The sequence below is a fragment of the Micromys minutus genome (assembly GCF_963924665.1).
Source record: "Micromys minutus genome assembly, chromosome: 12".
In the NCBI taxonomy this organism is placed as follows: Eukaryota; Metazoa; Chordata; class Mammalia; order Rodentia; family Muridae; genus Micromys; species Micromys minutus.
In genome coordinates, this window is record NC_137981.1 from 11,744,773 (window position 1) to 11,762,287 (window position 17,515).

General features: G+C 40.6%; 1 protein-coding gene across 1 annotated transcript in view; it reads right to left on the bottom strand.

Moving 5' to 3' along the window:
- IFT88 (intraflagellar transport 88) overlaps nucleotides 1-17,515 on the bottom strand; it is a 96,917-nt gene that overhangs the window by 60,980 nt on the left and 18,422 nt on the right. Inside the window, exons 9-14 of the mRNA XM_080925949.1 lie at nucleotides 13,031-13,135; nucleotides 10,969-11,071; nucleotides 9,113-9,227; nucleotides 7,143-7,374; nucleotides 4,707-4,777; nucleotides 405-491 (exon numbers count right to left, since the gene is read on the bottom strand). Coding sequence (XP_080782075.1) covers nucleotides 405-491; nucleotides 4,707-4,777; nucleotides 7,143-7,374; nucleotides 9,113-9,227; nucleotides 10,969-11,071; nucleotides 13,031-13,135 — 713 coding nt within the window. The remainder of the gene's footprint in view (nucleotides 1-404; nucleotides 492-4,706; nucleotides 4,778-7,142; nucleotides 7,375-9,112; nucleotides 9,228-10,968; nucleotides 11,072-13,030; nucleotides 13,136-17,515) is intronic.

Consider the following 17,515-nt stretch of genomic DNA (forward strand, 5'->3'; position numbering starts at 1 on the left):
TTTTCTCAACTAGTGATCAAGGTGGGGAAGGCCCAGCCCACTGTGAGTGGCACCATCCCTGGGCTGGTAGACCTGGGTTCTATATGAAAGCAGGCTGAGCAAGCCATGGGAAGCAAGCCAGTAAGTAACATCCCTCCATGGCCTCTGCATCAGCTCCTGCTTCCTGACCTGCTTGGGTTCCAGTCCCAACTTCCTCTGGTGATGAAGAGCAATGTGGAAGTGTGAGCTGAATAAACCCTTTCCTCCCCACCTTGCTTTTTGGTCATGATGTTTTGTGCAGGAATAGAAACCCTGACTAAGACAGGCTCCTAGTCAGCAGCAAACCTACTTAGCAAGGGGCACAAGTACCCACAGCTCAGAAGACAGGTATAGCCTAGACTCTTGAACCTGAATCTCACTCTTACCAGTTATAACCCACAGCAAAAGATGCTTCGATCACAGGAGCAATGAGTTTTGCAGCTGTCATGATGTATTTTTCTGCCATGGCTTTCCTGCATTATAAAAACAAAGAAGTTATATTTAGAATTTATATTTAATTCTGAAAATTTAATTAGGAAGATAATCTAGCAAAACTACCATACCACAGAAGCTTAGTAGAAGACAAACAGCCACAAAAGAAATGTGTTCATAACAGCTAGGAGTGAGGAGGACCTGCCTCCTTGCACTGAAAAAAGAAAGGCAGCAGATCTCTGAGTTCAGAACAGCCTGGACTATATTGAAAAATCCTGTCTCAAAAAAAAAAAAAAAAAAAAAAAGACAAAAACAAACAAACAAGCAAAACAACACCCAAAAACTAAAACAAGATGAAACCAAGGAAAGGCTCGGAGTGGTGGTGTATATAATCTTAGCACAAGGGTAGTAGAGGCAGGAGGATTGAGTTTGAGCCAGTCGAGGTCACTCTGGATTACACAGTAAAATCCTGACCCTCAAAACAAGGGCTAGTGTGGATCAGTATCACAGCTCATTCCCATCATGACTAAACCTGGTTCAATCCCAAGACTACTACTCACACATCCTGAGACATGTCTGTAAGTCAGACTAAACACAACCAGCAAACACAGCTAGCTATGTGAGTGCCTCCTGGGATACCTGTGTGCCTTTCTTCTGCTTGATGATGACTCTAACAAGGTAAAGAAGTAATGAAACACAGACAAAGTTCCACAGCTATATTAACATACCCTGCATACATGCAAGTGAGCTGGAAACAGTGTATAGGAGTGGGCAGATGGCTCAGTGGGTCACTGTTTGCTTAGCAAGCACAAGTTGGGTCCCAGCACCTACGTAAAAAGCCAGAAAGTATGTGCCTGTAACCCAGCCCTGGGATCGTAGGGGTTCACTGAGTGGTCACTCCAGCCCCTGGCTGAGCTCTAGATTCAGTCAGCAAACGGTGGAGAGTGACAGAGGATAAGCAACACTGACTTCTGACCTCTGCGCTTGTACATCTACACGCATATGTATACATGCTCACACATAAACCACACATACACACAACTCCCCACAAGAAAATGCTACTTTTGCCTTTGTTGTCCTGTTTTGTTTTTTGAGAAACGGTTTCTCTGTGTAACCCTGGCTGATCTCAAACTCACAGAGATCCACCTGTCTTTACCTCCTAAATGATGGGAAAAGACATGGACTAGGTCACCACACCCAGCTGCATGTTACACACACACACTTTTAAAAGTGTGTATCTGTGTGTGTGTGTTTGCATATTATAAAATGCACATTGTCACTATCACTGGAAAATGAAAAGTTGTATTCCAAAGGGGATACACCAATTTACAATGATAGATGATATTTATCTTAGTCTACTTTTCTTAGATTATAGACACAACAGTTTTAAAGATGGACTCAAGGGTAGAGAGGTTCAGTAGATATAGAGCACTAGTTCTCTTCCAGAAGACTGGGTTTCAATTCCCAGTCCCCACATAGTGGCTTTTAACTCCAGTTCTAGGAGATCTGATACTCTTTTCTGGCCTCCACTGGCAGTGAGCATGGATGTGATATATTCATGTGCATGCAGGTAAACACTGATCCACACATAATAGAAAAATAAAAAAGAAAACTAGTTTATTATTCCATTTATATAAGGTATCTACACTACTGAAAACCACAGAGAAAGAATGAAGAACAGTGGTTTCCAGAGAGTAGTATTTGAGTGCACACTGGAGCTACTGTTTAATGAATGTGCTGAGTATTGAGTTTTAGTTTTGGAAAATGAGTGGAGTGCTGGATATTAGTTACACTATTACATAAATGTACTTATTACCACTGATCTGTATACTCAGAGAATGACTAAATGAGCCAGTGAGGTAGCTCGTGCCTTAGTCCCAGCCCTCAGAGGCAGAGGCAGGCAAGTTCCAGGACAGTCAGGGCTGCATACTCCCTGTTTTGAGGGAGGTGGGGAGTAAATGTTTCAATGTCAGGTGCAGTGACTCACATCTGAACCCCAGAAGGCAGGAGAAGACCATAAGCTCCAGCTCAGCCTGGGCTACACAGTAAGACCTAAGTAAACACATATCAGGACATTGTATATTTGTCACAGTTAAGAAAACAAAAGGTTGTCCTCACCATGGAACATACGTGATCTTTCAGTCATGTTCGATGGAGGATGGCTGTGTGAGGAACTGCACTAAATAAGAAACCAAGTCTGATGTGCTACTGTGCTCCTACATGCAGAGTGCTAGGGAGGACACAGTAAAACCCTCAAAATAAGAAAGAAGAAGAAACATGGAGATATTTGGCAAAAAGCTCCAAAAACTTTCAGAATTTCCTTCATGCTAGAAGTATGCTTTTTTTTCCTGGCCACAAGCTATGCTAACAAGAATAAGTCTCTGGTCCCTAAAAAGGTTCAAAGAACCACATGATCACTTGGGGGGATAGGTTCAGAAGGACCAGGGTTCAAGGTCATCCTTATTAAAAGAACAAGTTTGAAACCAGCATAGATTACATGAGACCTTGTCTCAATGGGGATAAAAATGGAGCTGGATTGGCAGGAATCAACATATGTGATCAAATGTCTAGATTTTCAGTCTCTCATCGTAAGGTGGTTTGAATAAGAATGCTCCTAGGAGGCACATATATTTGGATGCCTAGTCAACAAGAAGCGGAATCTTTGAAAGGATTAAAAGAATAGGAAAGTATGGCCTTGTTGGAGAAAGTCACTTGGAGGAAGCTCTGAGGTTTCAAAAGCTCATGGCAGCAGGCCCAGGCTCCCTCTGCCCATGGATCAGGATGTAGCTCCCAGCTACTTCTCCAGCACCATGCCCACCATGCCTGCTGCCCTGCTCCCCTCATGATAAAGGCCTAAACCACTGAAACCACTAGCAAGCCCCAATTAAATGCTCTCCTTATAAAGTTGTCGTGGTCATGCAATAGAACAGTGACTTAAACACATCCCAATGTCGAGAGGAAAGGAGCTGAAGGCAGACATCAACAATGGCGATGTAATCAGTCATGTCTCCAGTGCAGAGCCTTGCGTAGGGAGGATCAGGCTGGTGAGCACAGAGGTGGTAATCAGGGAGTGCAGAAGGAGAGGACAAGACCTTACAGGTCTCCCCAAGAGCTCATGCTGGGTACCTAGCCACTTGCTTGTTTCTCAGCTGCATCCTTTACAACAAACTGGCACATACAAACAAAGGGTTTCCCCAAGTTCTGTGTACTCTGAGGAAATTATAGATTCTAAGAAGGGTTGGTTAAAAAACAAAACAAAACAACAAAAAACCTGCCTCATAGGAAGTCAGTCAGAACCCAAGGCCTTGCTTATTGCTGCTGCCTATATTAGGGGACGAAGAGGCTTACGGGACTGGGCCCTTAACCTGTGGGGTCTGCATGAACTGAGGTGGCATGAAATGCGAGTTTTTGGTCAGCCATTTAATGTCCAGAGACTTGTATAATCTTGGTGTGGAAAAGGCTCATATTTGGTGTAATATAATCAAAATTCATTATGCACATGTGTGAAAAATAAAAATAAAGAAAACAATAAAATAACTACATGTTTTTCCTTAAATTTGATATTTAACTAGCAGACAAGACAAAAAGACAATTATTTTTTTTAACAAAATAAAGGTAACTAAATTGTTACACAATATGAAATGGATAGAGAAAGAGAATTACAGAGAAATGGTTAAGAATTAACTAAATAAGACCAGGCCTGGTAAAGTTGGCCTGTAATCCCAGTTTGAGGCAAGAAGATCACAAGTTCAAAGGCAGCCTGGGTTAAATCCAAGGATAGGTCAGGGAACTTAGTGAACCCACATCAAAATAAAAGGCAAAGAAAAGAAAGAAGAGGCTAGAGATGTGATCAGTGGTAGAGGAGGAGGCCTAGGTTTAACCATCCTACTGCTAAACATACACTGAGTGAGGATGACTGTCCTGTGAGACCAGGTTAAAGGAGAAAAGTGAGCCGAAAGGTAGAGGAGTGGGGGTAACAGCTCAGCTCAGGGAACAGATGCAACTAACCTTTGATTGAGCTTGGTTTGCTCTGGATTTTGGTTTTTTGAAACAGGGTTCTCTATGTAGCCTGGCTGACCTGGAACTCGCTTTGTAGACCAGACTGGAATTCAGAGTCCTCCTGCCTCTGCATTCTGAGTGTGGGGAGTAAAGGTGCTAACATCACTCCTGGCTACTGACAAGTTTTGTAAGAATCAATGAGAAGGTGGTTATTTTCTAAAACCTAAAGCCATATTAGTTAGTGGCCAAAATGTTACCTTTCACGTTCCATTTGCCTAAGATGGTCATTTTTTATAGCTTCAATCAGTAAGTTAGTATGGGGATCATCCTAGAAAAAGAAAATGGAAAAATAAGCCAGAAATAAAAATTTAAAACTTAAGATTTCTAATCAAAACCCAACAACTAGATGTACAAAACAATGCATACATTAATCTATTTTCCTTACATAGGGCACATGTAAGAAGTTGGCTTTGTGGTTTTGGTGACTGCCTATCACACTTTCCATGGAACTAAATATATTACAAACAGCAGCTAAAAGGGCCAGGCCAGAAAGAATAGTACCAAACACTGTGGTTGTGTGTATAAATATACAATAATGTAAATTCTAAATTTAAGTCCAAGTCTGTTCATGGTTATTCATGCTTAGTGTAAACCACATAAGTCCCTGCTGAGAATAAGGATGGGGCTGGGACCACCCAGCCCACTGACACAGCACCAGTTTGAGCGTGGCAGGCACGAGACAGTCAGCCCCACCTAGACAAACACCGATGGGTTTTAAATAACACACACCATTTTCCTCGGTATGAAAATAATACATAACAATCCATATTTATCCAGCATTATGTTCCGAGTATGCTTAAAAAACTGACATTGACTGGTCATTCAACCCTCACAGTCTTATATGGCACGTTATTATAATTATACATAAGCTGAGCGGCAAGGAGAGTGAGTTCTGAGTGTCAGGCCAGGTATCAGGCTTCATAGCCTATTCTGCTCTTTTCTAGCAACAACAGTACCCCTATATTATATCAGGAAAAATTATTTCTGGGGGGAAGGGAGAGGGGAGACAGAGAAACGAAACACTCAGTTAAGTATTTGCTAGGGGTCCAGGTCAGATTCCCAGCACCCATGGAAGAATCACAGTGTTGGGGAAGTAGAGCCAGGAATGATCCTTGGGGCTTGCTGGCCAGCCAGTCTTGCTGTTCCAGTAAGTTTCAGGTTTTAAGACTCTGTCTCAAAAAATATGGTGGAAAGCTACTGGGGAAGATACCCATTATTAACTTCTGGCCTTCATATCATAGGTATACACATGTATACATGCATACACACATGTGCACACAGAGAGAGAAAGACAGACAGACAGACAGACAGACAGACAGGCAGACAGAGACAGAGAGACAAAGAGAATTTTGAGGCTACCCTGGGCTATATGATGAATTCCAGGCTACCCAAATTTAAGAGACCATCAAAGAATAAACCATGAAGCTCAACTCTATTAAGTTAAAAAAAATTTCCACTTTGACCTATAAACATAGGAAATTTCATGTAGTTTGACTTAATATAATAGAATGCTAACCATTTATGCATAAATACTTGGGAACTTTCTTCAAAGTATTAAGGGAAAAAAAAAGCAAGAGGAGAAAGAAGAAAAAGCAACAACATCCAACTACCCAGAAACTAATGTTTTGGTGTATTTTCTACCAGTTTCTCGTGTGTAAAATATGGACCTGTTCCTAAAAGGCTAAGGATGTCTAGGACGTAGTTCAGTTCGTAGAAAGTTTGCCTGTGATCCACAAAGCCCTGAGTTTAATCTCCAAGACTATATAAGACTGGGCATAGAGGCATATACTTGTAATCTTAGCATTCAGAAAGTGAAGTCAGTAGCAGAAATCCAAAAACCACCCTTAGCTACAGAGCAAGTTTGAGGCTAGCCTGGGCTAAGATCCCATGTCAAACAAGACAAAAATTTTCAGTGCCATGGTAGTCAGATGGGGTATATAGCTCAGTGGTTTAGCATGTGCAAGGCTTAGCGTCAACCCTCAGCATTACTGTTGTAGTTTGTTTCTTACTGTTCTGATAAAAACACTGACCAGAAGAACTTACGGTGTGCGAAGTTTATTATCTTGAAGGTTTCGGTGCATCATCAGTGGACTGCAGGGCATGGCCCTCAGGCAGGAGCCTGGCATCAAGGAACAGAAGCAGAGGCCATGCAGACTGTTCCTCATGCCTTCTTTGTTCAGCTACTTTTCTTAGACAACCCAGGGCCACCTGCCCAGGGTGGCATTGCCAACAGCGATCTGGGCCCTCCCACATCAAACCTGAATCAAGCAAATGCCCACAGACCCTCCTACAGGCCAACCCGATGGAAGCAATTCCTCGGGTGAGGTCCCCTCTTCCCAGGTGGCTCTAGTGTCAAGCTGACAAAACTAACCAGGAAAAAAAGCTGCATGGTCTCATGGTCTAGGTATAGTCAAATATTATATCTTTAATGATTCCTCTTTTAAAGTTTTGACTAAAATTGTGTGTCTGCTTTAACCATATGTCTAGTTCTATTTCAAGAGTCCCATTCTCAGTTCAATTTAAATAGCAAGTGAAATACAACAATGCCCCTTGAGAAATTCCAGTTAGCTCATTTACAGAAACAGAAAGACAAACAAGCAGGAGACGCTGTTAACTCTCATTTTCATACTCACACTGGGGGAGATATATTTATCATCTTCATCAATCTCTAAGGGGACAGCAATTAGTTTTTGGAATGCCTTCTTCATTTTCTCTCGATCTCCAATGGCAAAACAACTGAGAATGAGGTTGAAGCCTGCCTTCAGGCTTGGGGCCAAACTCATGATGTGCTCAAATGAGTTGATGGCATCTGAGTACTGACCGGTTTTTATAAACGTGATCCCAATGTTCTGCATTATTTTAATCCTAAGCAAAGAAAACACCAATTATTTAATCCTAGACGAAGAGAAACACCAATCAACCTAAACAGCACGATTCCCTGCTCTGACGCTCAGGTGCTGAATCTCCCTGTCTCTTTCTCACTTTACTCTTTAATTTATAAAAGCTTCTCATAGTGTAACAGGAGATCACAAAATTTAGTGATCAAAGCTGTATTTACACATGTGGGACAATAGCCATGCATTACCCTGAAAACCTTTGTTCCCCAGCCTCACAGTGAGCAATAGGCAGCCACTACTCTACTTTCTGTCTCTCTGCTTTTCCTAGTTAATAGAATCTTTCCTATAAACAGAATCCTATGAAGAGTCAGGTTTCACTCCCTGACACAATCCTGAGGTCCCTCTATACTATAGTGTTGGTAATTCACCACCTTTTAAAAATCACTAGATAGTATTCTATATATAGTATAGCTAATACTTTATTCTATTGTATTTTTTGGGACAGGGTCTCAACTATGTATCCCTGGCTGTCTAGGTGGCTTGGGACTCTATGTAGACCAGGCAGGCTTTGAACTCATAGAGATCTGCCTGCCTCTGCTTCCAGAGTACTGGAATAAATGATGTGTGCTGCCATACTTGGCCTCACCATATTTTCTGATCTACTGCCTACCTGATGGAATTTTAGGTTACCTCCACTTTTTTGATCCCATGATTAATGCTACTATGAATATTCACATATACACCTTTAAAACAATGTCTGTTTTCATTTCCTCTGGGTATACAGCTAAGAATAGAATTGCTGGCCACATGGAAAATGTTTACCTCTTAAGATTAGCCTGTCTTCCAAAGTTTCAAATATGCAGTACATGAAATTTCTAATTTATCAGCATCTCCACCAATATCTGTCATTTTGGGTCATTCTGGTAGGTGTGATCCCACCTCGTTTCCAAGTATGTCTGAACATAATCTCATTGTTTACTCATAATTAGACTGGATCAGGATCAACATCCCATGAATGTAACCCACCTCCAGTGCCCTTCCTTAAGACTCTCTCGGGTAGTCCTCTGCAGCTCCTGCCTTGGCTGAATCACTACTGCACACACTGCCTCCATTATTAACCATGTAACGTATGCCCCCAAGTTATTTTCCTCAGATGCTCAAATTCTTGGTCTTACCTGAGTTAAGGGTACTTGTAGAGTATCATGTTAAGTTAGGTGACATTTGCTGAACAGCAGTATTTACCGGGACTATCACAAACCAAATGTCCTGGGGAACATTAAACCAATAAATATGGTTTTTGTTCTTAAATACTGTAGCAGTAGAAAACATCCCGGCTTCTCCACCTTTTCTATCCCACAGTGATCATTTAGGGCCACCTGTCTCAAACAGCAGGGAGAGTGTGCCCATGGGTCTTGGTTTCTAGTCTTGCACTGTAGCCTGTTGTGCTGTCAGGACTGTTGCTATGGCTGTGTTGGTGTTAAGCTGTATAATGTTACCAACCATTGCACTGTTAGCTTAGTTTTATTTTACTTGATCACATGCTATTCCTTGAACCTTGAATTTGCCATTACGTAAATAGATGCAAATAGTCACAAGTGAACAGAGCAAAAGCCCACGTCTGAAACATGAGCTAACAAGTTTCATCTCTACCTCCCATCTACAGACACATGAAAATGTTCACCCCGGGCACAACAAACCACAAGTCATCTTGTGTCTTAAGAGTCACTTAAAATTTAGACACCATGTTTCACATGTTTCACACTTACCTCATTTCCTTATGGACACTTGGGATCTGATCTAAGGCCATTCGGTAGAACTTAATGGCTTTGGAATAATTTCTCTGCTTTAAATAAATATTTCCCATATTCACTTTTAGTCTTCCTAATTAAAAGAAAATGAGTATAAACATTTTCACGTTTGTACTTTTCCTATGACAATATAGATAAACATAGCCTATATTCTCTAAACCTCATTTTCAAGTTAGGAGTCTTTAAATGTTTTTAAAATTATTGTGCGTATATGTGTGCAGGTATGAAAGCCATAGAACACATGTGGAGGTCAGAGGAAAATTCATGGGAGTTGGTTCTCTCCTGCTACTTCCTAGGATCTGGGGACTAAACTTAGGTCATTCCATATGTACAAGAGTGTTTACCCGCTGAGCCATCTCACGAGCCCACTTAGGACGTTTATATATAAAATTCTAACATCAAAACAGTACACCACCGTCATATGTTCATGCATGGGACTTAAGATGGCTACACAACCGTTTCTATTCCAAACTCAAGTGCACTGTGCCAAGGAGAACACGGGCCAGGAGAAACAGTGGTAAGCACTGTGCAAGCCTGGGGGGCTGACTCCAACCTGGACTGACCAGAGGAAGAGGAGACTCGGACGAGCTGCCCAGTCTCCACAAGTACAGCATCACATTCGTGCATTTGTGTTTGCACACGCATGCAGCACACACATTTTAAAAGGGATACGTGACATTTGTAAATTTCTCAGTGTACTGGCTGGTTTTGTGTCCACTTGACACAAGCTGGAGTTATCACAGAGAAAGAAGCTTCAGTTGAGGAAATACCTCCATGAGATACAGCTGTAAGGCATTTTCTCAACTAATATTCAAGGGAGAGGGCCCAGCCCATTGTGAGTGGTGCCATCCCTGGGCTGGTAGACCTGGGTTCTATAAGAAAGCAGACTGAGCAAGCCAGGGGAAGCAAGCCAGTAAGTGACATCCCTCCATGGCTTCTGCATTAGCTCCTGCTTCCTGACCTGCTTGAGTTCCCTCCTGACTTCCTCTGGTGATGAACAGTGATATGGAAGTGTAAACTGAATAAACCCTTTCCTCCCCAGCTTGCTTCTTGGTCATGGTGTTTTGTTCAGGAACAGAAACCCTGACTAGGACACTCAATAATGCTAAATATTTTAATGTTATTAAAGAAAACTCTAATAAATTTTAATATTACAACAAAAAATATATAATATATACACTTATCTCCTGAGATCAGTCACCCAAGGAAAGAAACATTCCATATGGTTACCATCCCCCTTCTTCCTATTGTGACGGAATAATTTTTTTTTCTTTTTGCGGAAGGGAAAGGATGTCATTTTGTAGCCCTGCCTGTTCTGGAGCTTCCCGTGTAGACCAGGTGGCCTTGAACTCAAAAACGCTCCTGCCTCTGCCTCAGTGCTGGGATTAAAGGCATGGGCCACCTCTCTCAGCTTGGAATATAACTTTTGTTTACCATTAGCCAGTTAATTTCATGCCAACTGCCTTTCTTCCTATATTTATATGGATTTTCACACACAGTATCTTTAAGAAGGACACCACATCATAAATATAAATTTACTTAAAAGAATAGATCACATTATTTTAAAAAAGCATAAAGTGAGGAAATATAATTAACACTATGAAAGAGCTACATTTGGGCTGGAGAGATGGCTCAGTGGTTAGAGCACTGGCTGCTCTTCCAGAGGTCCTGAGTTCAATTCCCAGCAACTACATGGTGGCTCACAACCAACTGTAATGGGATCTGCTGCCCTCTTCTGGCTGTGTAGACAGAACTTTGCATACATAATAAATAAATCTTAAAAAAAAACAAAAGCTACATTTATAGACACCCACCTGCATTGCTAAACATCTTATTTTTCACTATAACTTGGTATGTGTTTAGTGCTTCTGCGTACATTTCATTAGCAGAATACTGACTGGCCAAGTTGAAAAGGACCTAGGAAAGAAACATTATAAAAAGCCACATAATAACCACTCTAGGCCCCCAATCTTGCAGTCATTCTAAAGCTTAAAACACCTGCTAAGCAGTGGTGGCCCACACCTTAAATCCTAGCACTCAGGAAGCAGAAGCAAGAGCCATCTCTGTGACTCTGAGGCCAGCCTGATGTACAGAGGGAGTTCCGGGACAGCCAGGGCTATAGAGAAACCCGGTCTCAAAGACAAACAAACAAAAGCAACAACAATAAAAACCCTACTTGAACAAAGCTATTGTCTCAAGCTACTCAGCCAATCATGTCCAACTACCATGTCACAAGGAGACCGACTGCCGATGACAGAGAGCTAGCTGTTCTCACGTCACTCAACTTTCTATGTGATTTTATTTAATTCGCACAGTACTTGTCACTCAATAATCTCAGGAAAGCCCACAGAGAACAAATGTGCATTGCTAGTGTTATTGGTAGAAAAGGAATAATCAAGAAAAGAACTATTTAGTTCTCCTTATAAATAAAAATATCAGGTAAATTAGCCTAAACAATAAAATGAATCAGAGAAGACTTTGTATAACATGATCTTTTTCTGAGTGAGACAGGTTCTCACTATGTATCCCAGGCTGACCTGGAATTTGATAGATACATAGACTAGCCTTCAGCTCCCAGAGATTTGCCTGCTTTGGCCTCCTGAATGCTAGAATTAACGGCATGCTCTATATATAGTTCAGATGTTTCCTTTTCCATTTATTTAGCATGTGAGACTCTTTAAACAGCAATGTAAATATCAAACAAGCATCTTTTCATTATAAACACATTTGTAGAAATCAAAGGCTTTAGTTTTGCCACTGTCTTCACATAGTCACTGACTCAGAAATCTACATTAACATCTCAATAAGACAACCCTGGGTGGCATAAACATTAACAATGCCTGCAAACAGAGGCATAATTATTTACTAAGACAACTAAGGACTGGGAATGTAGTCTATGATGAGGTGCTTACCTGCCACTCATGAGGCCCTAGGCTCAATTCCCACCACAGAAATAAAAAACAATTAACTGAATGGCTAATTAAACAAAAGAGATCTTATATAAGCCACAAAAAAAAAAAAAAAAAAAAAAAAAAAAATCTCACAAACATGTATTAGCCTAATTCTAAATACAGAAGAAACTTTTAACTTTCAAAATAAATTTTAAAAACTAAAACTGGGCAAAACCAAAGGGGGGGGGCTGGCCAATGTACAATATTACAGTTATAGTGAGAGGTTATGTTGTAACTAAGCATCATGGCACATGCTATGATCCTATCAGGTAGGAGACTGAGGCAGGAGGATTAAATTTAAGGTCAGTCTAGGCTGTGTATTAAGAAAGAGTATCAACAAAACAAAGTTGCAGTGTGTTATTTTGCATCAAGAGAACAAAAATTAATAATAATATACTACATATTTTTAAATGCTACAAGAAAAGAATTTGAATGCTTTTATAATAAAGAAATGATCAATGTTTGAGAACATAGATATACTTTATCCCACATAAGCATTAAACAAAGCATACATTTGTCAAACTATCACATGGTACCTGTGGTCATTTACACAAGAATGGCCCATATATATTTGAATGCTTGGTCAGCAGTTGGTGAAACTGTTTAGGAAAGATTAGGAGATGTGGCTTTGTGGAAGAGGTGTCACTGGGAGTGGGTTTTAAGGTTAAAAAGGTCACATCCCTTCACAGTCAGCTCTTTCTCTCTCTCTCTCTCTCTCTCTCTCTCTCTCTCTCTCTCTCTCTCTCTCTCTCTCTCTCTCTCTCAAATGCTACAAGAGGGCTAGAGATGAATATGATAAAAACACTTGACCAGCATGTACAGTACCTGGGTTTGATCCTTAACACTAGAGAAAGAAACAACATAACAAAAGGACCAAGGAGACCCTGGTAAGCATGCAGTCCTCAGCAGGCACGTCAACACTTACGGAGTAGGTTAAGTCCAAGTTGATATTTTCTGGACTTGTGACTTGCTCTCGTTGTCTCACCAGGACTCTTTCTTTTCTTCCTGCATCTTTTGCCTTCTCTAAAGCCTGACATCAGACTTATAATTGGTAAGAGAGCCTTTCACCAGCATGTATGCATCTATATGATGCACAAATGAATACACACCCCACATCAAATTCCTCTGAATGCCCTTGCAGCCCCATACAAAATTTCCCAGAATACTGTTTGTACTGGCTGGTTTTGTGTCAACTTGACACAAGCTGGAGTTATCACAGAGAAAGGAGCCTCAGTTGAGGAAATGCCTCCATGAGATCCAGCTGTAAGGCATTTTCTCAACTAGTGATCAAAGGGGTAGGGCCCAGCCCACTGTGGGTGGTGCCATCCCTGGGCTGGTATTCTTATAGAACCTGGGTTCTATAAGAAAGCAGGCTGAGCAAGCCATGGGAGGTAAGCCAGTAAGTAACACCCCTCCATGGTCTCTGCATCAGCTCCTGCTTCCTGACCTGCTTGGGTTCCAGTCCCAACTTCCTCTGGTGATGAAGAGCAATGTGGAAGTGTAAGCTGAATAAACCCTTTCCTCCCCAACTTGTTTTTTGGTCATGATGTTTGTGCAGGAATAGAAACCATGACTAAGACATATTGGTACCAGAAGTGGGGTATTTCTGTTGCAACCTAACCATCTTTGGGGGAGGACTGTGGAAGGACTTTGGAACTTTGAGCTACAAGAGCCACTGGGATATTAAGAGCTCTGTGGGATGTTCAGTAGGAGCTTGGAAGATAATGTTGAGAACAGTGCAGAAGATGGAGGCCTGGCTTGTGAGATTTCAGAGGGAAGAGTAAAGACTCTTTGATCAGGATTGTTGCTGTTTTGGTTGTGAAGATTCTGTGGTTTTGGTTAGCTGGGGCTGATGAATCAGCTGTTATTAACAAGATACCAGAATTACTAAAGCAAAACCTTTGTATTACTGGGACTATTGATGCTGGTCAGCTAGAGCTAAGAAATTAGTGGTGATTAAGAATAGACCAGCATCACTGAGGTGAAATCTTCTGGGAACTGTTTTCTGAGAGCACAAAAAGGATGTGTTCCAGAGATAGCCAAGGTTGTACCTTGTGCTGTGGCTGGACTTGATAATGTGTAAGAGTCACCTAGGTGGTACTGGTTTTGAAGGAATGAAGGAGTCATGGAAAGCAGCTGAGGCTCAGCACTGTGAGAGGCCATGAAAGGCCATTGGTGAAGGTGCATCTTCAGTGGCAATTAGTGCCCCAGGACTGACAGCAGTGTTTTGGAGATGCCAGTGCCATGAGATGACCACCAAGAACAGCAGCAGCAGTGGAGAACAGGTAGCTGGAACCTAGAAGACAAAGTGTGTGCTACAAAGGGTAGAGCTGGAGAAGTGATCCAAGCCCTTGGAGAAGGCCAGAAGTTCATGAATGGAATCCCAGACCCTGGATGGTTAGAGATTGATTTTGCTTTGATTGTGACTGTGCCCTGATATCTTTCCCTCTTGAAGAAAGAAGTGGAGCCCACAGTAGAAACAAAAAGAACTATACAAAGAATCAATAAAAACAGGAGCTGGTTCTTTGAAAAAATCAACAAAATCGATATACCCTTAGCCAGACTAATGAGGGTGCAGAGAGAATATCTAAATTAACAAAATCAGAAATGAAGGGGGAGACATACAACAGAAACTGAAGAAATGCAAGAAGTCATTAGATCCTACTACAAATGGTTACACTCAACAAAACTGGAAAATCTGGAGGAAATGGGGAAATTTCTAGCCAGATACCAGGTACCAAAGTTAATTCAGGATCAGATAAATCATCTAAACAGTCCCATAACCCCTAACAAAACAGAAGCAGTCATCAAAAGCCTTCCAAGCAAAAAAAAAAAAAAAATCAGAAAAAAAAAAAAAAAAAAAAAAAGGACTAGATGGGTTCAATGCTGAATTCTATCTATCTTTCATACAAGACCTAATACTAATACTCTCCAAAGTACTCCACCAAATAGAAACAGAAGGAATACTACCCAAATCATTCTTCTAAGTCTAACCACACAAAGACACTACAAAGAATGAGAACTTCAGACCAATTAATCTCATGAACATCGATGCAAAAATACTCAATAAAATTCTTGCAAACCAAATCCAAGAACACATCAAAACAATCATTCACCATGACCAAGTAGGCTTCATCCCTGGGATGCAGGGATGGTTCAATATACAGAAATCATCAACGTAATCCACCATATAAACAAACTCAAAGAAAAAAGATCACATGATCATCTCTTTAGATACAGAGAAAGGATTTGAAAAATTCAACACCCCTTCATATTAAAAGTCTTGGAACTATCAGGAATTCAAGGCCCATACTTAAACATAGTAAAAGCAATATACAGCAAAATAGCAGCCAACATCAAAGTAAATGTTGAGAAACTTGAAGCAAACCCACTAAAATCAGGGACTAGACAAGGCTGCCCACTCTCCCCCTACCTATTCAATATAGTTCTGGAACTACTAGCTAGAGCAATTAGACAGCAAAAAGAGGTCAAAGGAATACAAATTGGAAAGGAAGAAGTCAAAATATCACTATTTACAGATGATATAATAGTATACTTAAGTAACCCTAGAAATTCCAACAGAGAACTTTTACAGTTGATAAACAACTTCAGCAAAGTGGGTAACTCTAACAAATCAGTAGCCTTCCTCTACTCAAAGGATACACAGGCTGAGAAAGCAATTAGGGAAGATACCCTATACAATAGTCACAAACAATATAAAATACCTTAGGGTAACCCTGACCAAACAAGAGAAGGATCTGTATGACAAGAACTTCAACTCTCTGAAGAAGGAAACTGAAGACCTCAAAAGGTGGAAAGATCTCCCATGCTCATGGATTGGAAGGATCAACATTGTAAAAATGGCCATCTTGCCTAAAGCAATCTACAGATTCAATGCAATCCCCATCAAAATTCCAACTCAATTCTTCATAGAGTTAAAAAAAGCAATTTGCTAATTCATTTGGAATAATAATTAAAAAAAAAACAGGATAGCAAAAAACTATTTTCAACAAAAAATAAACTTCCAGGGGAATAACTATCCCAGACCTCAAGCTGCTTTACAGATCAGTTCTAATAAAAACTGCATGGTATTGGTACAGAGACAGGCAGGTAGATCAATGGAATAAAAATCAAAGATCCAAAAATGAACCTACACACCTACAGTCACTTGATCTTGGACAAAAGAGCTAAAAACATTCAATGGAAAAAGAACAGCCTCTTCAACAAATGAAGTCGGTTCAACTAGCAGTCAGCATGCAGAAGAATGCAAATCTATCCTTTCTTATCTCCTTGTACAAAATTTATATCCAAGTAGATCAAAGATCTCCACATAAAACCAGGTACACTAAAAGTAATAGAGCAGAAAGTGAGATAGAACACACAGACACAGGAGAAACTTTCCAGAACAGAACACCAATGGCTTATGCTCTAAGATCAAGAATCAATAAATGGGACCTCGTGAAGTTGCAATGTTTCTGTAAGGCTAAGGACACTGTCAAGAAGACAAAAACGACAGCCAACAGACTGGAAAAGGAACATTACAAATCCTACATTTGATACAGGGCTAATATCCAATATATACAAAGAACTCAAGAAGTTAGACTCTAGAGAATCAAATAATCCTATTAAATTAAAAAATGGGGTACAAAGCTAAACAAAGAATTCTCAACTGAGTAATATCAAAGGGCTGAGAAGCACCTAAAGAAATGCTCAACATCCCTAGTCATCAAGGAAATGCAAATCAAAACAACCCTGAGCTTTCACCTTACACCAGTCAAATTGGTTAAGATAAAAAACTCAGGTAGCAGAAGATTCTGGAGAAGATGTGGAGAAAGAGAAACACCCCTCCACTATTGGTGGTACTGTAAACTGGTAAAAGCACTCTGAAAATCAGTCTGGGGGTTCCTCAGAAAATTGGACCTGAGAACCCAACTATACCAGTCCTGGGCATATACCCAAAAAAAAAAAAAAAAACTCCAACATTTAACAAGGACACATGCACAACCCTGTTCATAGCAGCCTAATTTATAATAGTCAGAAGCTGAAAAGAACCCAGATGTCCTTCAGCAGAAGAATGGATACAGAAATTGTGGTACATTTACACAATGGAGTACTACTCAGCTATTAAAAACAATGACTTCATAAAATTCTTATGCAAATGGATAGAACTTGAAGTTATCATCCTGAGTAAGGTAACCCAGTCACAAAAGAACACTCATGGTATGTACTCACTGATAAGCAGATACTAGCCCAAAAAGCTCAGAATAACCAAGGAACAATTCACGGAAATTATGAAGCTCAAAGAGAAGGAAGGCCAGGAGGTGGATGCCTCATTCCTTCTTAGAAAGGAGAACAAAACACTCATTTGAGGAAATAATAGGACAAATAAAGGAGCAGGGATTGAAGAAAA